At 35.5% G+C, this 25,370-nt stretch overlaps 2 protein-coding genes across 2 annotated transcripts; both read right to left on the bottom strand.

Annotated features, from left to right (window-relative positions):
- Nucleotides 1-2,118: 2,118 nt before the first annotated feature.
- On the bottom strand, nucleotides 2,119-4,527 carry LOC114521239. Its single transcript, XM_028541623.1, has 4 exons — nucleotides 4,403-4,527; nucleotides 3,435-3,564; nucleotides 2,872-3,096; nucleotides 2,119-2,432 (listed from the first exon to the last, which is right to left on the bottom strand). Exons 2-4 carry the CDS (start codon nucleotides 3,547-3,549, stop codon nucleotides 2,119-2,121), a joined length of 654 nt encoding a protein of 217 aa, XP_028397424.1. The 5' UTR covers nucleotides 3,550-3,564; nucleotides 4,403-4,527.
- A 5,943-nt stretch (nucleotides 4,528-10,470) lies between these two features.
- On the bottom strand, nucleotides 10,471-17,002 carry LOC114521156. The gene is made up of 5 exons (XM_028541574.1): nucleotides 16,936-17,002; nucleotides 16,062-16,285; nucleotides 14,606-14,735; nucleotides 13,952-14,176; nucleotides 10,471-10,658 (listed from the first exon to the last, which is right to left on the bottom strand). The coding sequence occupies exons 1-5, from the start codon at nucleotides 17,000-17,002 to the stop codon at nucleotides 10,471-10,473; spliced, it is 834 nt and encodes a 277-aa protein (XP_028397375.1).
- Between the last annotated feature and the right edge of the window lie 8,368 nt (nucleotides 17,003-25,370).

Genomic DNA, 25,370 nt, shown 5'->3' with positions numbered 1-25,370 from the left:
AGATCTAGCCCAGTTGTTGAATGACCATTTTGTTAGTGTAAGTTCTGACCTTCCACCGCTTAACCTTTCCTTATTGCCATCGTACCTTCCAGCCTCCTGTCCTGTACCTACCATCACACCTGAAGAGGTTTGTGAGAAACTGCGAAGGGTTAGCACCTCTAAATCACATGGTCCTGATGGTATCCCTAACCGTATTCTCAAGGAGTTTGCATACGAACTGGCAGATCCTGTTTCCACCATTTTTAATACATCCTTATCTACTGGAGAGGTTCCTTTGATGTGGAAAGATGCTATTATTACACCGGTCCCCAAGACCCAGATTGTATGCTGTGAAGATGAGCTCCGTCCGATCTCTCTCACAGCAAACTTATCAAAAATCCTTGAAGATTTCGTCGTTAATTGGATGTTAGATGATATTAAACATAAAATCGACCCACAGCAATTTGGAAGCCTAAAGGGAACATCAACGACTTTCTGCCTTATTGATATGATCAACAATTGGCTTAAAACGTTGGATATACTTCGTCCCGTTTCCTTAGAATCTGCTTTGTGGACTTTAGCAAAGCATTTGATCGCATTAACCATAATATTTTGGTTAGAAAACTGCTCTCGCTTGGGGTTAGAGAGTCACTGGTCCCATGGATTTGCGACTTTCTTTCTAATCGTCGCCAGTCTGTCAATATCGATGGCTTTAATTCTGATTGGGCTTTTGTTAATAGAGGGGTCCCTCAGGGAACAAATTGGGACCCATCCTATTCTTAATAATGATTAACGATTTGCAGTTAAAGTCACTTAATACAAATCATTGGAAATTTGTCGATGATGTCACAATTTCGGAGCTCCTGTCAATTAACGAGGTTTCAACTCTTCAATCTGACCTTGATGCACTTCAATCTTGGGCAGAACAGAATGATATGAAGCTGAATGGTAAAAAATGTAAGGAGATGATAATTAGCTTCCTTCACAACCAACCAGATTTACCTCGACTCTGTATTGATGGACAACATCTCGATCTAGTTTCTTCGTTTAATGTGTTGGGCTTAACGATGAACAACCAACTTAAATGGAAAGATAATACAGAAGTATTAGTGAAGAAAGCTTCCAAACGATAATATATCATACGGATTTTGCGTCGTAGTGGTGTCTCTCCGTCTGATCTTCTTGCGATCTATTTTGCCTTGATACGCTCAGTTCTTGAGTATGCCTGTCCAACGTGGCATTGTAATCTTCCGAAATACTTATCAGATAAAGTTGAACTTGTTCAGAAAAGAGCTCTACGTATAATTTATCCAGGGCTTCATTACGATGATGCTTTAAATTTAGCACAATGCCCTCGTTTGGACGATAGGAGACGTGATTTATGTGTAAATACTTTTAAAAAGATTCAGGAACCTTGGTCTCGCTTGTTGCATCATTTGTTACCCACCACTCGTGAGGTTTCACAGAACTATAACCTTAGAAATAATCAGAATTATTACCTCCCTAAATGTCGGACAGATCGGTATAAGAACAGTTTTATTCCGGCAATGTGTGATATTTTCAATTCTTCTTATCCTATATGACTTTTGTTATATCTAGAAGCTATTTTTATTGTGTAATAATTTGTTTTTTAACTAATATAAACTATATGTTAGACATATTGTAATTCACCTTATCGGTGCGAAAATATGTTTTTAATAAACCTTCATAATAATAATAAAAAAAAACATGCAGTAATAGGACTCCAAAATCGAGTACGACAGTACGTGACACACGAAATCGAGGCGAGATGTGAGACATAGTCCATCCAAAATGGCGTTCTATTTATCGCGTTTCCCCCCACCGTGGAATAAGCGTATAAATATAGATTCTATTATTCGCAGGCTAAATTCGAAGGCGCGCGTCGACAAATTAGACCTGCATGTGATTGTTTATGCTGTAAAATTTTGCTGCATACTATAATAGTCCATACAAACATGTAAAGTAAGCTGTATTAATCAGTGTCATTCTACAAAACATCTCTGGTCTTTAACTATAAAACTATAGGTCTAAAACTATAGATAGGTATATCAATAAGAACTTCTATTTCGATGTTACAATGGTTAGCAATTCATGGTTCTATTTAAGTATCTAATCAGCTTACAATAGGTAGTATACTTCAATTTCAGATGGAGAGAAATTGAAACTTCCCGCTAGTATGGTTCTGGTGTCCTTGACGCCAGGTGGAGCTTGATAGCCGACGTTAAAATTTGTATGAGAGTCGTAATTCGAAGCAGCGTTGTTTGATATCCAAATATCATGACCATTTCCAAACACTGGTCCAACGCTTGAGCTGGTGTGAATTGCATACCCTTTTCTTCCCTGCTTCAGTTGCGATATGAAAGGCGGGAGACTTTCTTTATTTCGTAATGAGAAAATGAACGAACCCGGGGCTCGTTTGCATCCTCCATTTCCTGTAATATATATATAGATTTTGTCGTTTTCATTCATGCATACAGCGTCCTATATCAAGAGTTTGGGCGTGTATTCCCGGAAAGGTTTTTCAATTTCTATAGCATTGCCAACTTTATCCAATAAACGTGAGTTTTACTAGTGTTCTAATAAAACTCGTATTAATATTTTTCTCCACTGACAGGGTACGAAGATTGAACAGACCATTTATAATTCCATGGTTTTAAGTGCGATTTTCGCCTAATTTACATTAGCTCATCATCATAGCGAAATAATACATCTGTAGGCAACTTGTCATGTTTGGGGAACAACAATAGTTCAAAATGTAGGGTTTGTTTACATTACGGACCTTTAAAACTCGAACTATAATATTGAAAACCAAATAACGCTCGATGAACAAGTAATTTATGCACAATAGAGTGCTAATTACAATAGCCTCACCTTCCCACGATGAATTAGCATAACCTCCGAAGATGTATCGACCAACTTTAATAATAATTAAAGTTGGCGTCTTGTGGTCACAATTAGTGTGAAACGAAGAGGCAGACCATCCGTCTCTAGTTGCCCGCCAACAAATCGTCCATTTTCTGCTTGATCCAACCCAATCAATTAACTTTTTTCGTAAGGTTGGTTCAGCAGACAATATCAATGAACTATCCAAATCACCTAATTGCAAGTATTTAAACAATTAACACGTTGCAGTGTACGAGACGGTCGATCAGACGATGTTAGGGAGCTTTAGAACAGTTTTACCGCGATTCGTTAATTGCGCGGTTTTCGCTTAGTCTGCATGGAGTCATGTACAATTTAAGAGTATTACGTCGCATGAAAACTGAAAACATCTTGTGAGTTTGCTAAAAAACGTTTTGATGTCAAAACTAACATAATGATATATTTTCCTTCAAATGCAACAATATTTCAATCCTAAAAAACCCTCAGGTATTTGGTCGTCTTTACGGCTCACAGTTGTGAATGCGGCAACATGTAGTAAAATTTAAACTCACTCATTTCACAAGTATCTCCTTTGAATCCTTTTGGGCATTCACATCTGTAAGGATCAGAGCTCGGGCCATCTCGAAGATCAATGATCGTCTTTCCACCATTTTTGCAATGCTTCATTTTACTGCATGGCACCTATAAAAAGGTCATAGAATAATATAAAAGGGCGTTATCATTTTATATCTAAGAAATATAAAACATTTTCCGTCGTTTCTACACAGTTATAGAAACACGCGTGGGAGTTTGGGAGAACGAGAGATAATCAGTGGGAAAACAATATACACTTAATGTATGCTCCCGAGGGAAATAGTGAGTTTTGTTTTCCCAAGAGTCTGAATGTTTCCCGAGACGAAGTCGAGGGAAACATTGAGACTCGAGGGAAAACAAAACTCACTATTTCCCGAGGTAGTGTACATTAAGTGTTTTGTTATATAGGAACAAAAACATTTAAAAAAGAAACCCACTTTACTTTGTTATGACAAGAAGCAGGCAACAATTTTTCACTTGTTTCCCTAGCGGGAAACATTGCATTTATTTAAAGTCATGTGACTACGAATGAACCAATCACATTTAAAATACACAGAACATATATAACAAGAACGTATATAGCCTACTAGAGCGAGTTTTTCCACGTTATTTCGAGTTCTCCCAAACTTCCACAAAGGTTTCTATTATAACTGTATAGAAACACAGGAAGAAATCACATCACATCGCATCGCATCACATCACATCGCGTCGCGTCGCATCACATCACATCACATCACATCACATCACATCACATCACATCACATCACATCACATCACATCACATCACATCACATCACATCACATCACATCACATCACATCACATCACATCACATCACATCACATCACATCACATCACATCACATCACATCACATCACATCACATCGCATCACATCACATTACATCACCTTGCGTCGTGCATTAATTTAGGTTAGCTATATACTTACTGTTTTTGGTGTTAGAGGACGATAGAATATCCAGCCTTTGTCATTGGTGTTGCAATCATGAAAGATATGATCAAACGTGTGCGTCAACTGGCAGTTTGCCTTTATTTGTTTTTTGTTGAAGTTGTACCCAACACAAAAGGGATTTTGAAGACATTTTTGAGCGCAACTGCTCTGCAAGCCATACGTAGATTCGAAAAACTTACTTTTTGTTAAAGGGCAGACATCTATAAACATAGGAATATATGGAATTTATAGCGAATTGGCGAATTATTATATATAGATTTATCCGTCTATGCGTGTTTTACTTTTGTCTCTGTTTTAAATTTCTCATGATGGCAAAAGCATTCGTAATTATAACTTGCGAATTATCGTTTCAATAATAGATTGCGCCATGCAAGAGTTGTAATTGCACTGTTGTAATTGAAAATCACTCTATTATGTATACAACTAGCCAATCATTATTCATGGTACAAAATATAAAATGGGAAACTTAAATTATGATAAATTTTATAATAATTCAAAATTGTATATACTGTTTACTAAGTGTTGTTGTAATAAAAATTATGAATTAAAATTTATATATTAATTGAAGATCAATAAAATTTATTACATCTCTTGATTACAGAAGATATGTAATTAATAAGTGATAGAGCGAACTAATCGTGCCATTAGCTAATGCCAAAATTGTACTCATTGCAACGTGCAGGTAGTCATGCGCGATGGCGAGTACATTCGGGATAAATTATTCGGGATTAATAGACGAGTGATGTTTGAAAATTTTGCCAAATCGGAGGAGCCGCAACGAATATGCGATATTACTTTGTTGAAAAGGGATGAAAAATACCTTTGTTTCGGGTAGATGTTCGATTCAAGTCGGGTTTTTTTCTGAACGTTATAAAAATCCGGGTTAGGGTATAAGTAAATTATAATTACGTCATCATCGAACAATCACCTGCCATATAAACGTCTTTATCTAGCTCACTCAGTGATTAAGTAAATATTACAATTGAGGTTTTCATCCTGTAAACGTAATGTTGTAAAGTGTTGCCAAGAAAAACACCTGCTATAGAAATAATAGAATAGCGAAAAATTCAGTACGAAAAAGGGCGTTCGTTAAACGTTCTAGTTTTCACCTAGCTGTATTTCAAAACCATAGAAGCAACGTTTTAATCGATATAATAATCCTATACTTTTTGAATGAAAAAAATAAAAATGGAAACACTAATCACCATCACCTATATGTATAGAAAAATTAATATATAGTTATACTCAAATTTATAGTGAACGAATAGGAATGCATTTAATGCCAAAATCATACGAGTGCAAATTACTAAGCACAAAACACGAGTATAAGTATTTGACACAAATATTAAAATGTTATTACAATGTAAACACGAGCAATGTACTTTTTTGCTGTATTTTTACTGCCGCGTTGTGCTTATCAACTACACAAACATGCAGGTGCATGTACGAGCTTTTGTCGGCAGTTGTGTAAGTTGGATCTGAAACACCATGCAGGGGCCAGTTGTTCAAAAGCAGGTTAGCTTAACCTGGGTTAAAGTAAATCTTTACATTCATTTTTTAATCGCTTGTTTACAAATTTAGATATTTTTTTTCATAAATATTTTCTGGACCGACAGAAGTAATATTTTCTAAAGTTTTAAAACGAACATTGGTTCAGAAGCACATAAACTAAAATACTGGATTAAAATTTAACCCATCATGCAGGGTTAGCGCTAATCTAGCTTTGAACAACTGGCCACAGTCTAGCTAACGTATCCTTGAAACACGTCTGCTTTTTTGGTTGCCAACAATGCATGCACTTGCCGATTCTATGCAGCAGAAGGAGAAAAAAAATTCAAAATTTCAGAGTCCCTACATGGCAAATAACTTTTCGGCCATTTTTGCGCTGAAATGCATGTTATATTAATAACAACTTTTAAGGTGCCGCGCGGCAATTGCATGAAGAATGCAAATAAACCTAAACAATGATTTCAGCCCATTAACATTAGGTTTGGGACATGAAAAAATTCGACATCTGAAACGGGCGCATTATATATATGGCTATAATAACTGTATAAAATAGTAGACTTAATTAGAGGCATGCAATTATATAGTTTATAACATAATATATAATTTAGATAAATATTTCTTCCCGTAATAAGGCGACTGAAAAGAAACTATACCTTTTAAGAAAATGCGAAAAGGAGTTGCAATATTCCTTGCATCTTCGGGCCTGCAGTATTCTTCCGTCTCAGAAGAAAATGGTAGCAAGAAAAGGAACAGAACTTTCACTGGGCAGAAGACTGTTTTAAAAAAGCGTTTCATTTTGGTCTTAATGCACTGAACAGAGCTTGTTCATACACCTCCTGATCGCGTCGTTATGAAAGCTAACTGCGTCACAATCATTTAAGTGCTATTTTCTGCTACGACAGGTTGTCATTTCTTGTTTGCTCTCCTTAAACTTCGTGCTCACATATAACAGGTTGCTATTCAAATGAGATTCCAAACAATAAAAATTAATGTATAGTCATATAGTCAAAATCAATGGTGGTTCCTTTTAAAACATTAATTGTTGCGCCTTTTCTCACAAGCCACATTCTCTTCTGATGAGTGGTAAGCTATAAGTCTATACGAGCACTGTAAATATAAGCTCGATAGCTTCTATCAGATGAGCTTTATTTATTAATATTCAGACATTCGATGGCATTTTTCAATGTATTTCATATAGCCGGTTCTCCTAAAAATCACGATCATTATTTCCAAACGGCGCAATTTGAATAATGTGCTAGCAATGAAAAGTAATTGAACTGCATGTTGCTTTCTATTCGCATGTACTCGTTTAAGCTAAACGACCAGCTGCCTCCATTTATTTACCCCGCATACATTCCAAGCGAACTGTGTAGTGAAAGTTGAGCTGGTAATGTTTAACTAGAATTTGCTAGAATTTCCTGTATTTACTCAGTGACAATATTAAATGATGCATGCCTCATCGCATATCAATTGACCAATGACGTATCTGTCGGCTTTACAGGTTATTAATTAAATTCAATATATTGTAAAATAAATATTTTCAAAATATTATTCTACTTAGTTTCCACTTTGGCGTTTTTCAAACATGCGACTACACACGCGGGAAGTTAATAAGATCTGCTATCATTTGTTGCATGGCGTTAATTTATCTAGTTATACGTTGTAATCTGGGTACGAGGTTGCGTTGTAGTTAGGACAAGTTTACAATATATACCCAGAGTCGACTTGTAGCAAGTCTATATATACCCGTGCATGGAAAGTTGCCATGCATGTGCAAATAAAATTTCTAATGCGCATATAAAATAATGGATCTGTAATAAAAATGAAACTATATATAAATTCAAATTATTCAGATTCCAATAATTAATTTGCCAATTTAAAACAAATTTACGCGTAGTAAATTTCAATTAATAATAAGAATAACATGGTATAACAACTAACAAACTTTGAGTTGTAGATTTTTTTATATAAACATGCAAGTATCACGTTACATGTATCGTTCCATATCTTCATGCAACACTGCAGTATTCTTCAGGGGCCGGTTGTATATAAAACTATTTAACTACACTTTGCATGCATAGTTAAATCCTAGTTAACTCAGAAATACACAACTCTGATTAGTCAATATTGTCCTTAACTACAGTTAAAAGTTAACAAGACGCCTGCTCAAGGCGTTCACTCCGCCTGCATGCCAACTGATGTACATAATTAATCAGTGGACCGTGTAACCCAGGGCTTCTCGGTCAAAAATGAAGTTGTCTTGGGTTAGCTATAGAAATGCCAACTTCTGTCGCCCAAAACTACGACCACTAAAAGGAAAAAAGACCATGGCATTTTAAGACTCCGCTGCGCATACGCAGGCGGAGTAACTAGTCTTTTATACAACTGGGCCCAGTTTTAAAACAGCCATGCAGTGCAAACAACAAGACAAGGAACAGAATTTTTGGTGAAAGAAATACTGTCTCATGTTGTTTCAGTAAACAAACGGAAGGCTTATATGGCTTATACTGAACTTGGTAGGAAACGTTGTACTGAGCGCTATTATTAAACGCTGACGGTATTTCATCAAGATATTCAGGACTGTTTACATTAAATATACTAGTTGCTGTAATTTTATATGCAATAGAATTTGGAAACTCGGAAAAAATGGACGCGTAACATAAGAAGAAGTTTGAAATCTTTTCGTAATTCAAAAAAAATAGATCAGGTCGCTACTGCTTGTTTTTAGTTAAAATATTTAACGAGGTATGTTGCAACACGAAGTCTCGGTTGTCACTTTTGCCATGTCAGTCAGGGTCAGATATTTCTGAATCCATATGACAAAATAAATTAATATGCATTGTACACCTAGTACATTTAAACAAAAAATAAAGCATGATAATATTTCATATGAACTTTGATGAATTATTTCAACTTAGTGATTTCACAGAATAATTACAAATGCACGGGTTTAGGAATTTGATATTTAGCCGGTGCTGTTTTTAGCTATCTTAGTATATCAATAATAGAATAGAGTTAACGAGGGAACGTTCATATCAAGGTGTGTCTTCGGTTTTGGCAAAAAACATATGTTTGCATGCGGGCGGCATGCCATGCAGACATGCGTCAAACCGGCGCTCCAATGCGTTAGTAGATCCAATATGGCATCGCACGCGAACATCATTTGACCTGCTCAATCCAACCAATTAGACTCCTTTTCCATTTGGCGCGAAAAAACAACCAATAACATTTCAGAGGGTCACGCATAAGCACCATGCGCAAGCTCAATCGTCCCACTTGGCAAATCGCTCTGTTCAAAGATACAGTTTGCAAAATTTAAAGCTTTGCTCTCGGAAACGAACAAGAATATCGAATAAAAGCGGGTTAAGAGACGGTCCAGCATGCAGACAATCATTTAAAGAAACACTAGACTTTTGCGCTTTCGCCGACGCGTCATGCGCATACATGACATCACGCGCTTGTGCGCATTTGCAGAATCCTAATGGGGAGAATATAAACCTCAGGACAACGATTTAAAGGCCATTTAAGAACGAGTCTTTGGGATGAAAGATTGACCACAAAGAATTACATCCTATAGGAGTGCTTCCTCTAAACCTCTTCTCCCACAAAAAACGCGTGTGTGTATGTGTATTCTTTTGCGCAGAAATCCCGCTTGCTAGTAATCATTAGAACGGCTTCGATCATTGATGCTTGAACAAAATGTAGCGAAGCGTGGTGCATGTGTATATCACTGTAAACATGAACGTGTGCCTTCCAGGTGTGTTTTTGTAGAGGTTGCAGGCTTTTTGTGAAGGCGGATAATAATTTGTTCACGTTTCTTGAAGACCAGGTGGACAGAATGTGCTAAAAACACATTTTATTTCAGTTGAGCTTTAGACATAAAACGGAGCACTGCACCACACTAATTATTATACTTACCAATTATAAGACTTTTTCACCTAGCATACTAGTAGCCAATTAAGCTCGCTGCGAGAGTATTCATCCAATGAAATACCTTTTAGATTGCCATTAACTTTAACGTTTCTATGTTACCATACATAGTTGGTTTGCATTAAAATATACAGTGAAAACTCTTTTATATGAGAAGATACTGCATGATAGAAGCTTTTCGATTGATTTTAATTACATGGTTTTAAAGTCTTTTTGCGATGAATGGGAAAGGGCCGGTATTAAGCAACAGAGTTGAAAGACTGATGGATTTTTTTTGTTTTCTTTTTTTCATTATTTTTTGTCGTCGCAAGTGTGTGTTAGCGCGAAATATATTTTAAGGTCCAATGCCAGCGGCTAATTTTTCATATGTAAACAAGTGGTTTATTTATAGCTATACATTTTTGAACTTTTGCATACTTGAAATTCTATACTGAGAAATTTTCTACTAAGATTTTGCAGCTAAATAATAGTTGTAGTTATATTCGGTAAATAAATTATTATGCTATGTCAAGTCTTTTCACGATAAGTTCACAACAGTTATTTTTTGTATAAATTATATAACCTCTGCTTTGGTTTTCAACGTTCGGTTAAAGTACTGAGGTCAATTACTCAAGGTAGAATACTTCAATTTCACGTGGAGAGAAGTTACGACTTCCTGCCAGGATGGTGCTGGTGTCGCTGATACCAGATGTTGGGGCTTGATAGTCGTTAAAAAGCGTGTACGAGTTGGTATTCGAAGCAGCATTGTCTGATATGTGAATATCCCAACCATTTCCAAAAGTTGGTCCGTAATCTGGGTAGGCATAAATTGCATACACTGTGTTTTGATCAATCATTGAGCTTGAAATGGCGGATGACTTTCGTTATTCCGTAATGAGAAAATGAATGAACCTTGCGCTTGTTTGCATCTACTTCCTGTTATAATGAAAAATATGGTAAAGTTTTTGTCGCGTTCATTTTGCACCTGTTACCCAATTTCGTTATTCCCGTTGAACACCAGATAAACGCATATAGAGTCAAATTATATTATATGATTGCCAAATCCTATCATTTGGCACAATTCTATTCGCTAATTCGTTATTATAATCGAATATCATGCTGCAAGTAATTTGTGGTTGAAAAATAGAGTGGGCTGGGGCGGGCATTCAAACCAATGGTAAGTCGATAAAAGCATTGCACAGCTATACGCGTTTGATGACGCCCAAATTCCGACCATTTTAGTGATTCATCACTACATTTTATTGTTATCATTCAAACATCTTTGAAAACCCTTAAGTAACCCTTGAGTAACCCTTCCACTCACCGTTAAACAACAACTCACAACTATATCACACAATATACAATTAAGTAAGGAGTAATAAAAATATAAACGCATGCGACCATAATAATGGTTAGGTAAAATTAGCATGATTATAATCACTATCATACGTATGCATGGCTATTATTGTCCAGTGGCCGGTTAGAAAATAGTATAAAAGACTGTAGTTAACTTCTAAGGACAGAATTGGCCAATCAGAGCCGTGTATTTCTGAGTTCACTATAGGATTTACTTTGCAAAATGTGGTTAAAGGGTTTTGTACAACCGGCCCCAGGAGAATAGCTATAGCTCTAGTGCATGCTCTACCACCATGCACTGGAAAGTTTCCCGACGTCTTCACAAACCCAGACAATTCATAGAACAGCAGATTCTTCCTTGTTTTTTTCTGCTTGTTTCTATGTACACAGGTACACTTAACTAAAACTCGTTGTTGAAGTACCAAGTCACCTTAAACTGCGTAACTTACGCGTTTTACGAAACTGTTTGTTGAGAAAATCACACTCACAAATAAAATCCCAATTAGTGTTCATGCATTGAAGAGCACACCACGTACTATTCAGTAGTTTTTCCTCTTAGTCAATTGTTTGATATTTGTATATTTCGTATATAAATCGTATAATAGATCATGAAACATATAATATATATTCATGCATATAGCCGTACCGCAACAAATCCAAGCCAAGCAGCTATCGTACTTTCTTTTTCTTCTCATTATCTTATCATGGCGCATTAAACACGCGCGTCCAGTAATAAAGAATTTCCTTAACACCCTTATTTTCTATACGTTAAAAGCTCCTGCCCCCCATCTATTTTGCTTTCTATACTTTACATCTCTATGTTACCATTTTTAGTTGGTTGATTTGCATTCAAATGTAGAGTAAAAACTCAATTTTAAGCGAGAAGAGACTGATACATGCAGGCTTGATAGTAAAAGACGCGAGGCGATTGGCTTTTTTAGATGAGTGACGTTATTATTAATAAACAAAATTTAAATTGTGTCCGCAGACTGCAGCGTTGCTTAAAATTACCGCAGAATGATATTTGTTTTGGAATGCGGGTGCATGGTTTTCTTCTTAAAAATGTCCTAGTGTAAATTCTTTGAGATATTGACTTTGAACTCGTAAAAAATGAATTAAAATGTTAATTCGGAGATGCCAGGAACTGTTTTTATAAAGCTGTTTTCATACGATACGATAAACATTCCTAGCAAGTTTTGAAAACAAAGTCGGTGGCAAGTAGGCGATTGAAGAAAGTCGACGATAGAAACTGCATTAATTTTGTACATAAAAGGTTTCACCACAGCTAGGTATAGGGCACATAAAGTCCGAAAAGAGACTTATAAATTGATGAATTTTTTACCAATTTATATCAAAATGTATAACTCAAAAGCCTATAGTTCGTGAAATATGCGCACATTGTGTTTGAGTGCTTTAAAGGACTTTTTGTTTGTCAATTTGTAGTTAAGAGACATTCAGTTCTCAAAATTTCACTTTTCACATAAATTTTGAATAATCTATATATAGCTAATATTAATATCGCGATATTTCAAATTAAAAGGTATGGATTTAGTCCTATTAGCCTTTCTCACGCGATGACGTTTTGGGGTGCTTTCAATTTTCTGAAATGGGTTTAAAAAATATGTTTAAGCATCAAAAGCAATTTTTTTTAATAAACAGACCATTTGAAGATTAAATTCAGCCTAAAATTAAAGACAGTCGCCGTAACCGAGCACGGTTTTTGAAAAAAGTACCCCAAAAATGATGGCATATTCGTCATCGTGAAAAAGGCTAATATTGTTGATGATTTCGTATATATAACTCGAATTTGGTTGCAACATAGCGTTTTCATTGGTAAGGCAAAGTTTTTTGACTATTAACTATCTCTTTAACGATGTGTTTCACGGTTTATTAATAAGTTTTCACATGCAACGCCCCCATCATGCATGAACATATATTTTCTAACTATATTATATATAAAAGCGCGAACCATACCCCTCTTCAATTTGTCATGAAGCATTTCTTTTAAAAAATCGAAATAATAATATACTTTATGTTTTATTCGTGTTTTCTAATTGTCTGATTTTAAATTTACTCATTTTCACTTTGATTATATCTATCGTCGAAGTGATTTCACCGCTCGCACAAAATCAACCTGATATAAAGTCGATTAATGCTGAAATGATAATATGAGAAGGCGATTAATGCTGAATGAGGTTGAACATTATATGAAGAAATATCAAACCGAAGTTTGTGGTTATCAACCGAAGCCGAGGGCTGAGTTGTTACTTGAATTGTTCGCTTAAATTTGTGTCGGTTTCACATTCCCGCTCCTTTGAGACGTTGATGTCTTCGTCATTGGTGTGACGTCATAACGTGGGATACGACTATTTATCACACGTTATGACGTAATAGCGTGCAAGTAAAGAGTCGTATCACACGTTATGACGTCACACGTTGGACATGACGATTTCATACATGGCTATTAGCCAATCAGAGGCTGTGAATTATTTTAGATAAATAATAATCACAATTAAATGATAAACCCACCACAAACATAATTTATTTAAAAATGGATATGATGAAGATTAAAATCAATTTGATGATTTAACAATTATCTTTCAGGAGTAAATATTCATGAAAAACGTGTGTGCAAAAATTCAGCTGCTTAAATATATTCACTCTATACTGAAATATATTCAAATCTCACAAAAATTCCTCTCATTTTTTAAATACTGCAAATAGTGAGGCGTTTAGAATCGCTAGCCTTACCTTCCCATGATGCTGTAGCGTAGCCTCCGAAGATATATTGATCAACTTTAATAATAGTCACAGTTGGCTTCTTGTGATCACAATTTCTATGAAAAGTAGAGGCCGACCATCCGTCAGTAGTTGCACGCCAACAGATTGTCCAATGTCCGGCTGTTGGGATCCACGCTGATAACGTTGCTCGTAAAGTTGGTTCTTCAAGCAATATCACTGACTGAGCTAGGGTGGCTAAACAAGAATGAAGCTTAACAGATAACATTGAACCGTTGTCTGTTCAGTTATAGATTTACTGTCGGTATGACGTTATTTGTGATAAGGACTAGATAGTGTTTTGTTTTCCCTACTTGGAGAAAAATAGTAAAAAAATTAAAAATATTGGACGCGTACATGATCTATAGGAATAGAGGAATGCTATTGGCTAGCTTAAGACACGTACTAAAATGTCTGACAAAATAAACAAGCAACGACTGATCAATTTGTTATATTATTATATAAAACTATATACTCTACCATATTAATATTAATATATAAATTCGTCATAGTTCCTTGCATTTAGTTTCTCTTAGAGCCTTGTAAATTGAATATATATATATATATATATATATATATATATATATATATATATATATATATATATATATATATATATATACTTACAGATTTCACAAAGATCTCCTTTGTATGCTTTTGGGCATTTGCATCGGTATGGATCAGATCCAGGTCCATTTCGAAGATCAATAATCGTTTTACCGCCATATTTGCAACGCTTCATTTTACTGCATGGCACCTGAATAAATAGGAATACTAACGATTTATCTCCGTGCTCAATGCTTACACAAAAATCACAGGTCAACTACATTACATAAACCTTTCCCGTTGATATGAAGTTGGTATCCCATGCCCATAGAAGTTTAGCAAAGTATTCAACAATAACTTGTATGGTGCTAAAAACCTCATTTGTCATAAACGTACTTTCGAAAGTGATAATAATAACGCACGATTTCGCAGTTTTATGTTGCTGTGTAAGTCGTGATAAATAATTAAGCATTTGTGCGAAATACGCAACAAACGTACGCAATCTGTCTAGTATAGAGCCAGAAAGGTAAACAAAATGGCGGCAAGATTTGGGGAGTTAAGCGACTTTGAAACAAATGTATTCAACTTTTTTTTACAAAAATGGTTTCGTCTCCGTCCTTCTGTATTAAAATGTTCAAAAAAAACACGATATACGGGATTCAATTATTCAATTTTTAAAAAGTGTATGCCACTAATGCGTGTATATATATGAGTGTGTGTCACTAATGCGAATAAATTTGAAAGATGTTTTTATCCATGCAACGCTTGTGTATATAATAAAACAGTTATTCCGCTCACTTTCGTCGTATATATGCAATACTAATAGCTCAGCGCATATACGACTCGAGTTCGCAAAATAACTGTTAATGATTTTTGACCCTATTATAAAAAATGAAATTAAATCTTCGAAATTTGTTGGAGCTTTCTAATTACGTAAATTAATTCGGTATTATTACATCATTCAAAATATTAGTTGGAAAATCGACTTCCCGTCAGATGCAACTCCAGCTATCAAATTCAACTCCAGCTATCATATATATTCAACAATAAATGTGCTATGAAAAACTTCAAAGAGTGTCATTCATTTCTTGGTAAATCCCCATATAAACTTACAACCGGCTTCGTGCTTGAAAATACTAAACTATATATATATTCAAACAATTTTACGATTTCGATTAAATGATATGAAGTATTTTGAAGTTTTGAAAAACTATTATCAGTATTATGAAAAATTTAAGTCAGTATGCTGACGCGAACCAAAATCAGTTTAGATTCAGCAAACCTTAACTTTGCTAGTTACCAGTTTGAACTTTGAACTCGTCTTAAAATCGCGCATACGCATATGCATGATTTACAAAAACGCCACGTCTATGACATAATGGCAGACAACTTCAATTTCGTATTCCGGGAGTAATTAGTACTCTTGCACATGGCTCGGGCAGTTAGTATTCGATGCCCCAAATATATTTTGTCTGTGATTACACCAAGATAGTGCAAATCTATAGATATATATCTAATTGAGGTTGTTGCATTTTACCTTTCTTGGGGCTACAGGATGGTAAAATATCCAGCCCTTGTCATTTATGTTGCAATCACCAAAGTCGTGGTCGAGTGTGTTTGTTAACTGGCAGTTTGGCTTCACTTTCTTTTTATTGAAGTTGTACCCAGCACAGAATGGATTTTGTAAACATTTCTGAGCGCAACTGCTGTGCAAACCATACGTGGATTCATATAGCTTGTTTTTTGTTAGAGGACAGACATCTATAATCAAGATGGACATTGAAAACTTGCTGTGCAATTTTAGTTCGCCACGTTGCTTTGAGCGCCATTGTTTTTTCTAATATTGAAGAAACGTCTTTAATTTTTTATTGTGTAGCATGAAACGATTGCGCTTGAAATTTTATATGAACTGTCCTACATTTTTATTTATCTATTAATGTTATAAACATAAACATGTATATATTACATATAGCTAGTAATTATATGTTTCGAAGCTTGTAAAAAATGGGATTGATAGATGTAGGTCTTTTTTCGCATTTTTATTCAAAATTTAGACAAGATCGTATATTGCTATCATATATCTGCGCACAGCGGGGAAATACGACTTGACCCTCCGCATACATAATTATAAAATAACTGTACATTAAATTATGAATGTTCAAACCATACTTAAACCTGCTTAAAATGACTCTTCCTTACATTATAAAAGTACAATTCATGATTCAACGTTTCTAAATGGTGGTATATAACGCTTTAAACCCAAATATAAACATGCATGCATGCATGTATTTTCAACCGAAAATTAACCCATACTGTTATGGCGGTTTCTCTCTACGCATCAAGCCTTGTTTGTGAGGTTAAATTTATGTCATTCAGACAAAAGAAATTTATATTGTATGCACGCATGTTACCTTTTAAAAACATGTGAAAAGGTGTTGCAATGTTCGTTGCATCTTCGTCACTGCAGTACTCTTCCATTTTAACAGCCAGCGGTAACAAGACAAGGAACAGAAATTTTACCGATAAAAATGCTGATTTAAGAAAGTGTTTCATATTGTTCTTACAAAACAGACAAAAGGTTGATAGTTGTTTTTCGTGTTCCTGCTCGACCGTCGTTGGAAACTGAACTGGAAGCATGGACGCATGCCTATATTAATATATTGTCCGCGCATTCGCATGAAGGTACTTAATTAGTCTTTATCGGACATTTAATTTACATGTTAACATTTAATATCTACATATGCATTACCGGTTTCTATATATAACCCGACACAGGTTGAGAAATTTATAGACATGTATAATAACTTTATCATAACTATGATTTCATAATGTGGTCAGTTTTTGAAAATTTTGCTTGGTTTAACGGTGGTTAAGTCGAAAACATCAATCAATTTTATAATCATCCAAATTAATTGCAACTATATAAGCTAAAGTAATTTAATGAAACTCTATGGTAGAGGCGTAAAGTTATATATTCATTGACTAACTTAATAAACAGTAAATTAACCTACAACTTTATTTTTCTAACGTTATATAAACATAATAAAATAACAGAAATTTTGCCGACCAAATTAAATTGGCGATCGTTAAATGAGTAAACAAATGAAAAGAAACTACCAATGCTAAAAGCGAATATAAAAATATTAACCCCCCCAACAATCTTTCACGATCATGCATTCTTATAAGAGATTTTTTTTCATTTTGCTCTTACAAAGCAAAGAGCTGCATGCAAGCTAAAATTGTCAATAAACTTCGGTATGGAGTAATTATATGCTTTTATAATTGTATGTTAATTTAGGGCACGCCGGGTTTTAATTAAATTTCTGAAGTGTTGAATCATTTCATTAACTGTCTTAATTGCAACTTTATTATCTGGGGTTAATTTATAAACATGCATATTTATATTTTCGTGTATATATTTAATGCATATATAGCTAGGCAGCCTTTAAACAACCGCGGTCTATAATATAATGAACTTCCATTAGTTCCGGCCATATAACATATTATTAGCTAATATTTTAAGGCTTTTAATAATATACAATTTGAAGATGTGGAAAACATTCTCATATTTCTATTAAAATGTCAAGGAACTAATATCATGCATGCATGCAATTAACTTCATATATATTAGTTTGAAATACGTGTGTAGCTAAAAAATATATGATATGCTAATAATTGTATGTTAATTTAGAACACGCCGGGTTTTAATTAAATTTCTGAAGTGTTGAATCATTTCATTAACTGTCTTAATTGCAACTTTATTATCTGGGGTTAATTTATAAACATGCATATTTATATTTCGTGTATATATTTATTACTAAATTGAACAAAAAGCTGAAAAATTGAAGCATAACATAAGCCGAAGGCTTATATTCCTATACATATAGGAATATTGTTTTTTAACTTCTAATTTTCCATCACGGGAAATTACTATCATTCGATATGAATCTATATGATATTACCATTTAATTTAGGTATAGGTTTGCTCTTGTTTGCATGCATTCTTCTCTGTACATAAAGCTTAAAATTGAGGTTCTGCTTAAAGGTTGTACCGTTGTAGACAAATGACAAAACGTTTGACATGCCTTTTAATTTTTAATTTCGGCTCATTGCAAGAAAACACCGGACCAGAAATTTTGGTAATCACGTATAATAGTTTTGCTCATTATTATATTCAGGCGCCTTTAGAATCCTTTAAAAATGTTCCACGAATGCCTTTTTAATACTTGCGCTGACCTGATGACCACAATGTGATGCAGAAAGAATCATGCAAATATGATGTCTATAACAATTTAGAATTTTGAGCAAAAGGTACTCGGGTTGTATATAGTACTTTGAAGGCAAAGTAAGCTAGAACATAGGCGGCCCAGACTGATCTCGCTAATCTCGCTGACCTCGCGCGACGCTCATGTTGTCTGAACAGTCTTATATTATGTCATAATATAAGACTGTTCAGACAACATGAGCGTCGCGCGAGGTCAGCGAGATCAGTTCTGGGCCACCTATGGCTAGAAATGGTATTTGTCGGTATTGAACAAATGTTGTATTGGTATTGATTTAAGGTGGCTCCCTATAGTTTCTCGAAAATTTTAATGCACATTTCAAACATCATCAGGATATCCAGCATTTAAACGTTTGACTAGAAGACTAAAATTTTATGTAACTTTCTGGCAACATACCTAAAGCAGAAATCTATTCAGAACTTGTGCTTGTCATTGCTATAGCAACAGAGACGTTTCAAAATGGCCGCTAAAAAGCATTTAATCGAGTTTATATCGCAAACGAGTTCGGTGACCCCCAAGTAGGTAGCCCCCCCCATATAGCGAGGAAATCACGCACCGCGTGGACCCCACGCGGGACGTCGGAGACTATCGGATTTTCCCGAAGATATGCGTGGTCTCCACGCATGATGAGAGTGTGACGTTAGTAAACCTTAATTAAGTACACAGTAAAGATTTGCCAGGAAAATATTTTATTTGTCAGGGTACACATTTAGTATTTAGTACGATAATAGTATTTTCATAACATTAGGACTGTTTATTTTAAAAGTTCGTTTTCTATGTATGCTTTGCGATGCTTCCCCTCTGATAGTTCATACTTTAATTTTTATTTGTTCGTAACATGTGTCAATATGCCCATAGCGAATGCACGAGCGCCATATTATTTCCATACACCAATTGTCATGTTATCGACAAGAGCATCCAAGATTTCATAACGTTTGTCAATATATCCATGACGAACGCAAGCGCGCCAAATCATTCGAATAAACCGTTTGTTTGTAAATGTTTGACTTTCATCTCAGATAGGTATCCATCTTTCTTTTGCCTTTTCCGTCAAATCATTTAGAATTTTATTTTCAAGACTGGAAAAACACATGTCGATACGTTGTATAAGTTCGTCCTTCCATAGAAATCTGATGTTGGCTGTCATAATGTCGAATGATAAGTAATATGCTGTAGCGTTTTCACAGTAAATGAAGCATCTTCGGTTACAAGATCCGCCTATTGTTAACGAAACTCAAACCTAATATCCCTTTTAATGTTGGCGATACTGCGATAGTAATGAATTGATAAGACAATAGAGGGATTAATGTGAATATAATTAATTATGCTAAAAGCATTGCATTGAAACGTTTCCCCTGGTTGGTTTGCTAACAAATATTATACACTAAAGGATTTGGGGTAAAAATTTTTTACTCAATTTACTAACCCTATTAGTGAGGTGGCTATTTTAATATTAGCGACACTGGGATAATAATGAATTGATCAGATACAGAGGGATTAATGTGAATATAATTAATTACGCCAGAAGCGTTGCATTGAAACGTATCCCCTGGTTAGTTTACATATAAATATTACACGCTAAAAGATGATTCAGGGGAAATAAGTTTACTCAATTTTCAAACTATTTGCCTTAATGCATAATTTGACTGAAGTGACTCTTTCACAGTGACATTGTGAAACAAAGCGAAAGTACGTGTGAGGAATAGTAACGATTTAGTTCATTGATGATGAGAATAATGTGTGTATGATTAATATGAAATTATTAATATCATAGAGATTTCGTTTACGTTCTTTCGAAAATTTGGGGGTTCTTAAAAAAGAACCGGTTTTTTTTCTTTTTCTTCTTCTTTTCCTTGCTTTAAATCTTCTCCAGCTACATCGCGAAGGCCTCAACTTCGACTTTGGCACAGTGTTGGTACGCCCAGGCATCCAAGAGTCTGCCACAGGTCTCTAACCAGCCCAGCTGATCAAACAGTTTTTCTGCTTTGGGGCAGCCAAAGCATTCCAAATTAACTGAAGGGATGCTTAGTTTTTTTAGAAAATCCCTTTCAATAATTCCGCCTTTGTAGGCAATCGTAGAGTTTGGGTTATTTTTTTTTTCCTGTAGAAATTATCCACGATTGCCTCCAACTGCGAAATATGGAATGCTTTGACGCCCTGCGGCACCCCAAACGGTAGTTTGTGGATTTTCTTCTGTACGAATTTGCACGCCTTTTTGGTCTTTTTCACTTAAATCCGACCAACGAAGCCCAATATTAAAAAAAGAAGGATTGCCCGTAGGTATCCCGACTTTGATGATACGGAGCTTCTTGCAGCGGAATTCTCTTCCTACTCGAAATCCGTCCATTCACGACAGCTACGATGTCATTTTTGCAAGCCATTGCGAACGATGAGCGTGATTTGTGAGCTGACTCAAATATAAAGCGAATTAATTTCGAAAGTGGGCCTGCCGTTCACACTTGGCTTAATATCTCGTAAACTTTTCATGAAGTTTTCTGCGATCGTCGCTTCACAAACCCTCTCCAATGCCTCGTCAAAGTACATACATATGCGGCTGGAAAGAAGAAAGTTTCAGATATGGATTAACGATTTTAACATTTATTTGTCTTGCAATTAGTTACAGCAATAAATAATAATTTCTTCTAAAACGTTTTTTTACCATTGGACTAAAGTCTAATTATCATCATCGTCATAATCTTCACTGTCTTTATTTTCCTCGTCATCATCAATCTCGTGGTCGCTTAAAAGCTTTTTAATAAGAAACTTTCTCTTATCAACTGCAGCTTCTATTGCTTCTTCTGGCTCAAAATCATCATTTTGAATAAACGCATCTTTTGTGTTCATTATTTTCTTATGTACTGGATCTTTCTTTAGTTGTCTTATCCACAAAAGGCGCTCTAAGTAGATATTTTCTAATTCTTTCTGGAGTCTAGGCATAATATTCAAGTAAGCTTTCTCTTTAGCAGAGTGCTCATCGAAACCTCTGTTTATGAGGCGTTCTTTCATTTCCTCGAAAGCTGTGTTACTTCTTTGTTTTGCTTCTTCTATTAGTGGTATCCAGGGATCCATTTCCTCTCCAGATTCTGAGTCAGTCGCCGTCGAACTTCCAGACTGCTGAGTAGAAGTTGTTGAGACATCGTCACGGAAATCTCTTTCTTGACTGTCCGAGTCTGTTTGAGACATGTTTTTTTCTTGTTCTCGTAATGGACAGTATTCCTGTTCGTGTCTACGCTGATTGTAACCGCGATTAAAGTATCTTCCGCAAAATTGGCAGCTCATTCCCTTAGCACTGGAGGCGTGAAAATGCCTTGTTATCGAGCAGTAATGCAGTTTTATGAGCAGATGAGCATGTGCTCATGAGCAGTTATGAGCATGTGCTCATCTGCTCATCGCATAAAATGGCACCCGGTTCAAATTTTTTAGGCCCAATATAATATAATTTATATTGTTCAATTTAAAAAAATATTGTCGGTTGCAATTTTTATGCGATGAGCAGATGAGCATCTGCTCATGAACAGTTATGAGCATGTGCTCATCTTCTCATCGCATAAAATTTGTAATCAACGCGTTGCTTGGACCATAAATTAAGACACGTATTAACGCTTGTAACAATATATCTAAGTAGAACAATTTTACAAATATCTTAAACATTTGTTTGGGGAAGTTTTTTTCCATTTCAAATTAGAGGTGGAATATCGGTTACAAATTTTATGCGATGAGCAGATTGCTCATAACTGCTCATGAGTACATGCTCATCTGCTCATAAAACTGCATTACTGCTCGATAACAAGGCATTTTCACGCCTCCAGTGCTAAGGGAATGAGCTGCCAATTTTGCGGAAGATACTTTAATCGCGGTTACAATCAGCGTAGACACGAACAGGAATACTGTCCATTACGAGAACAAAACATGTCTCAAACAGACTCGGACAGTCAAGAAAGAGATTTCCGTGACGATGTCTCAACAACTTCTACTCAGCAGTCTGGAAGTTCGACGGCGACTGACTCAGAATCTGGAGAGGAAATGGATCCCTGGATACCACTAATAGAAGAAGCAAAACAAAGAAGTAACACAGCTTTCGAGGAAATGAAAGAACGCCTCATAAACAGAGGTTTCGATGAGCACTCTGCTAAAGAGAAAGCTTACTTGAATATTATGCCTAGACTCCAGAAAGAATTAGAAAATATCTACTTAGAGCGCCTTTTGTGGATAAGACAACTAAAGAAAGATCCAGTACATAAGAAAATAATGAACACAAAAGATGCGTTTATTCAAAATGATGATTTTGAGCCAGAAGAAGCAATAGAAGCTGCAGTTGATAAGAGAAAGTTTCTTATTAAAAAGCTTTTAAGCGACCACGAGATTGATGATGACGAGGAAAATAAAGACAGTGAAGATTATGACGATGATGATAATTAGACTTTAAATTTAGTCCAATGGTAAAAAAACGTTTTAGAAGAAATTATTATTTATTGCTGTAACTAATTGCAAGACAAATAAATGTTAAAATCGTTAATCCATATCTGAAACTTTCTTCTTTCCATATGTATGTACTTTGACGAGGCATTGGAGAGGGTTTGTGAAGCGACGATCGCAGAAAACTTCATGAAAAGTTTACGAGATATTAAGCCAAGTGTGAACGGCAGGCCCACTTTCGAAATTAATTCGCTTTATATTTGAGTCAGCTCACAAATCACGCTCATCGTTCGCAATGGCTTGCAAAAATGACATCGTAGCTGTCGTGAATATGGACGGATTTCGAGTAGGAAGAGAATTCCGCTGCAAGAAGCTCCGTATCATCAAAGTCGGGATACCTACGGGCAATCCTTCTTTTTTTAATATTGGGCTTCGTTGGTCGGATTTAAGTGAAAAAGACCAAAAGGCGTGCAAATTCGTACAGAAGAAAATCCACAAACTACCGTTTGGGGTGCCGCAGGGCGTCAAAGCATTCCATATTTCGCAGTTGGAGGCAATCGTGGATAATTTCTACAGGAAAATAAAAAATAACCCAAACTCTACGATTGCCTACAAAGGCGGAATTATTGAAAGGGATTTTCTAAAAAAACTAAGCATCCCTTCAGTTAATTTGGAATGCTTTGGCTGCCCCAAAGCAGAAAACTGTTTGATCAGCTGGGCTGGTTAGAGACCTGTGGCAGACTCTTGGATGCCTGGGCGTACCAACACTGTGCCAAAGTCGAAGTTGAGGCCTTCTCGATGTAGCTGGAGAAGATTTAAAGCAAGGAAAAGAAGAAGAAAAAGAAAAAAACCGGTTCTTTTTTAAGAACCCCCAAATTTTCGAAAGAACGTAAACGAAATCTCTATGATATTAATAATTTCATATTAATCATACACACATTATTCTCATCATCAATGAACTAAATCGTTACTATTCCTCACACGTACTTTCGCTTTGTTTCACAATGTCACTGTGAAAGAGTCACTTCAGTCAAATTATGCATTAAGGCAAATAGTTTGAAAATTGAGTAAACTTATTTCCCCTGAATCATCTTTTAGCGTGTAATATTTATATGTAAACTAACCAGGGGATACGTTTCAATGCAACGCTTCTGGCGTAATTAATTATATTCACATTAATCCCTCTGTATCTGATCAATTCATTATATCCCAGTGTCGCTAATATTAATAGCCACCTCACTAATAGGGTTAGTAAATTGAGTAAAAAATTTTTACCCCAAATCCTTTAGTGTATAATATTTGTTCAACCAGGGGAAACGTTTCAATGCAATGCTTTTAGCTAATTAATTATATTCACATTAATCCCTCTATTGTCTTATCAATTCATTACTATCGCAGTATCGCCAACATTAAAAGGGATATTAGGTTTGAGTTTCGTTAACAATAGGCGGATCTTGTAACCGAAGATGCTTCATTTACTGTGAAAACGCTACAGCATATTACTTATCATTCGACATTATGACAGCCAACATCAGATTTCTATGGAAGGACGAACTTATACAACGTATCGACATGTGTTTTTCCAGTCTTGAAAATAAAATTCTAAATGACAAGGCAAAAGAAAGATGGATACCTATCTGAGATGAAAGTCAAACATTTACAAACAAACGGTTTATTCGAATGATTTGGCGCGCTTGCGTTCGTCATGGATATATTGACAAACGTTATGAAATCTTGGATGCTCTTGTCGATAACATGACAATTGGTGTATGGAAATAATATGGCGCTCGTGCATTCGTTATGGGCATATTGACACATGTTACGAACAAATAAAAATTAAAGTATGAACTATCAGAGGGGAAGCATCGCAAAGCATACATAGAAAACGAACTTTTAAAATAAACAGTCCTAATGTTATGAAAATACTATTATTGTACTAAATACTAAATGTGTACCCTGACAAATAAAATATTTTCCTGGCAAATCTTTACTGTGTACTTAATTAAGGTTTACTAACGTCACACTCTCATCATGCGTGGAGACCACGCATATCTTCGGGAAAATCCGATAGTCTCCGACGTCCCGCGTGGGGTCCACGCGGTGCGTGATTTCCTCGCTATATGGGGGGGGCTACCTACTCCCCCAAT

This window comes from Dendronephthya gigantea, unplaced genomic scaffold, assembly GCF_004324835.1.
Source record: "Dendronephthya gigantea isolate DGI-Jeju-01 unplaced genomic scaffold, DenGig_1.0 000000F, whole genome shotgun sequence".
In the NCBI taxonomy this organism is placed as follows: Eukaryota; Metazoa; Cnidaria; class Anthozoa; order Malacalcyonacea; family Nephtheidae; genus Dendronephthya; species Dendronephthya gigantea.
The sequence above is the reverse complement of the archived record's forward strand: the minus strand, read 5'-3'. Positions and strand labels throughout refer to the sequence as shown.

Coding starts and splice junctions, on each gene's coding strand:
- LOC114521239 (XM_028541623.1), bottom strand. CDS start 3,549: ATGAAGCATTGCAAAAATGGTGGAAAGACGATCATTGATCTTCGAGAT. Junction 3,097..3,434: donor AGGAGATACTTGTGAAATGA/GTGAGTTTAAAT, acceptor ACTTGCAATTAG/GTGATTTGGATAGTTCATTG. Junction 2,433..2,871: donor TGCTAATTCATCGTGGGAAG/GTGAGGCTATTG, acceptor TATATATTACAG/GAAATGGAGGATGCAAACGA.
- LOC114521156 (XM_028541574.1), bottom strand. CDS start 17,002: ATGGAAGAGTACTGCAGTGACGAAGATGCAACGAACATTGCAACACCT. Junction 16,286..16,935: donor TTTTCACATGTTTTTAAAAG/GTAACATGCGTG, acceptor TCTTGATTATAG/ATGTCTGTCCTCTAACAAAA. Junction 14,736..16,061: donor ATCCTGTAGCCCCAAGAAAG/GTAAAATGCAAC, acceptor CTATTTATTCAG/GTGCCATGCAGTAAAATGAA.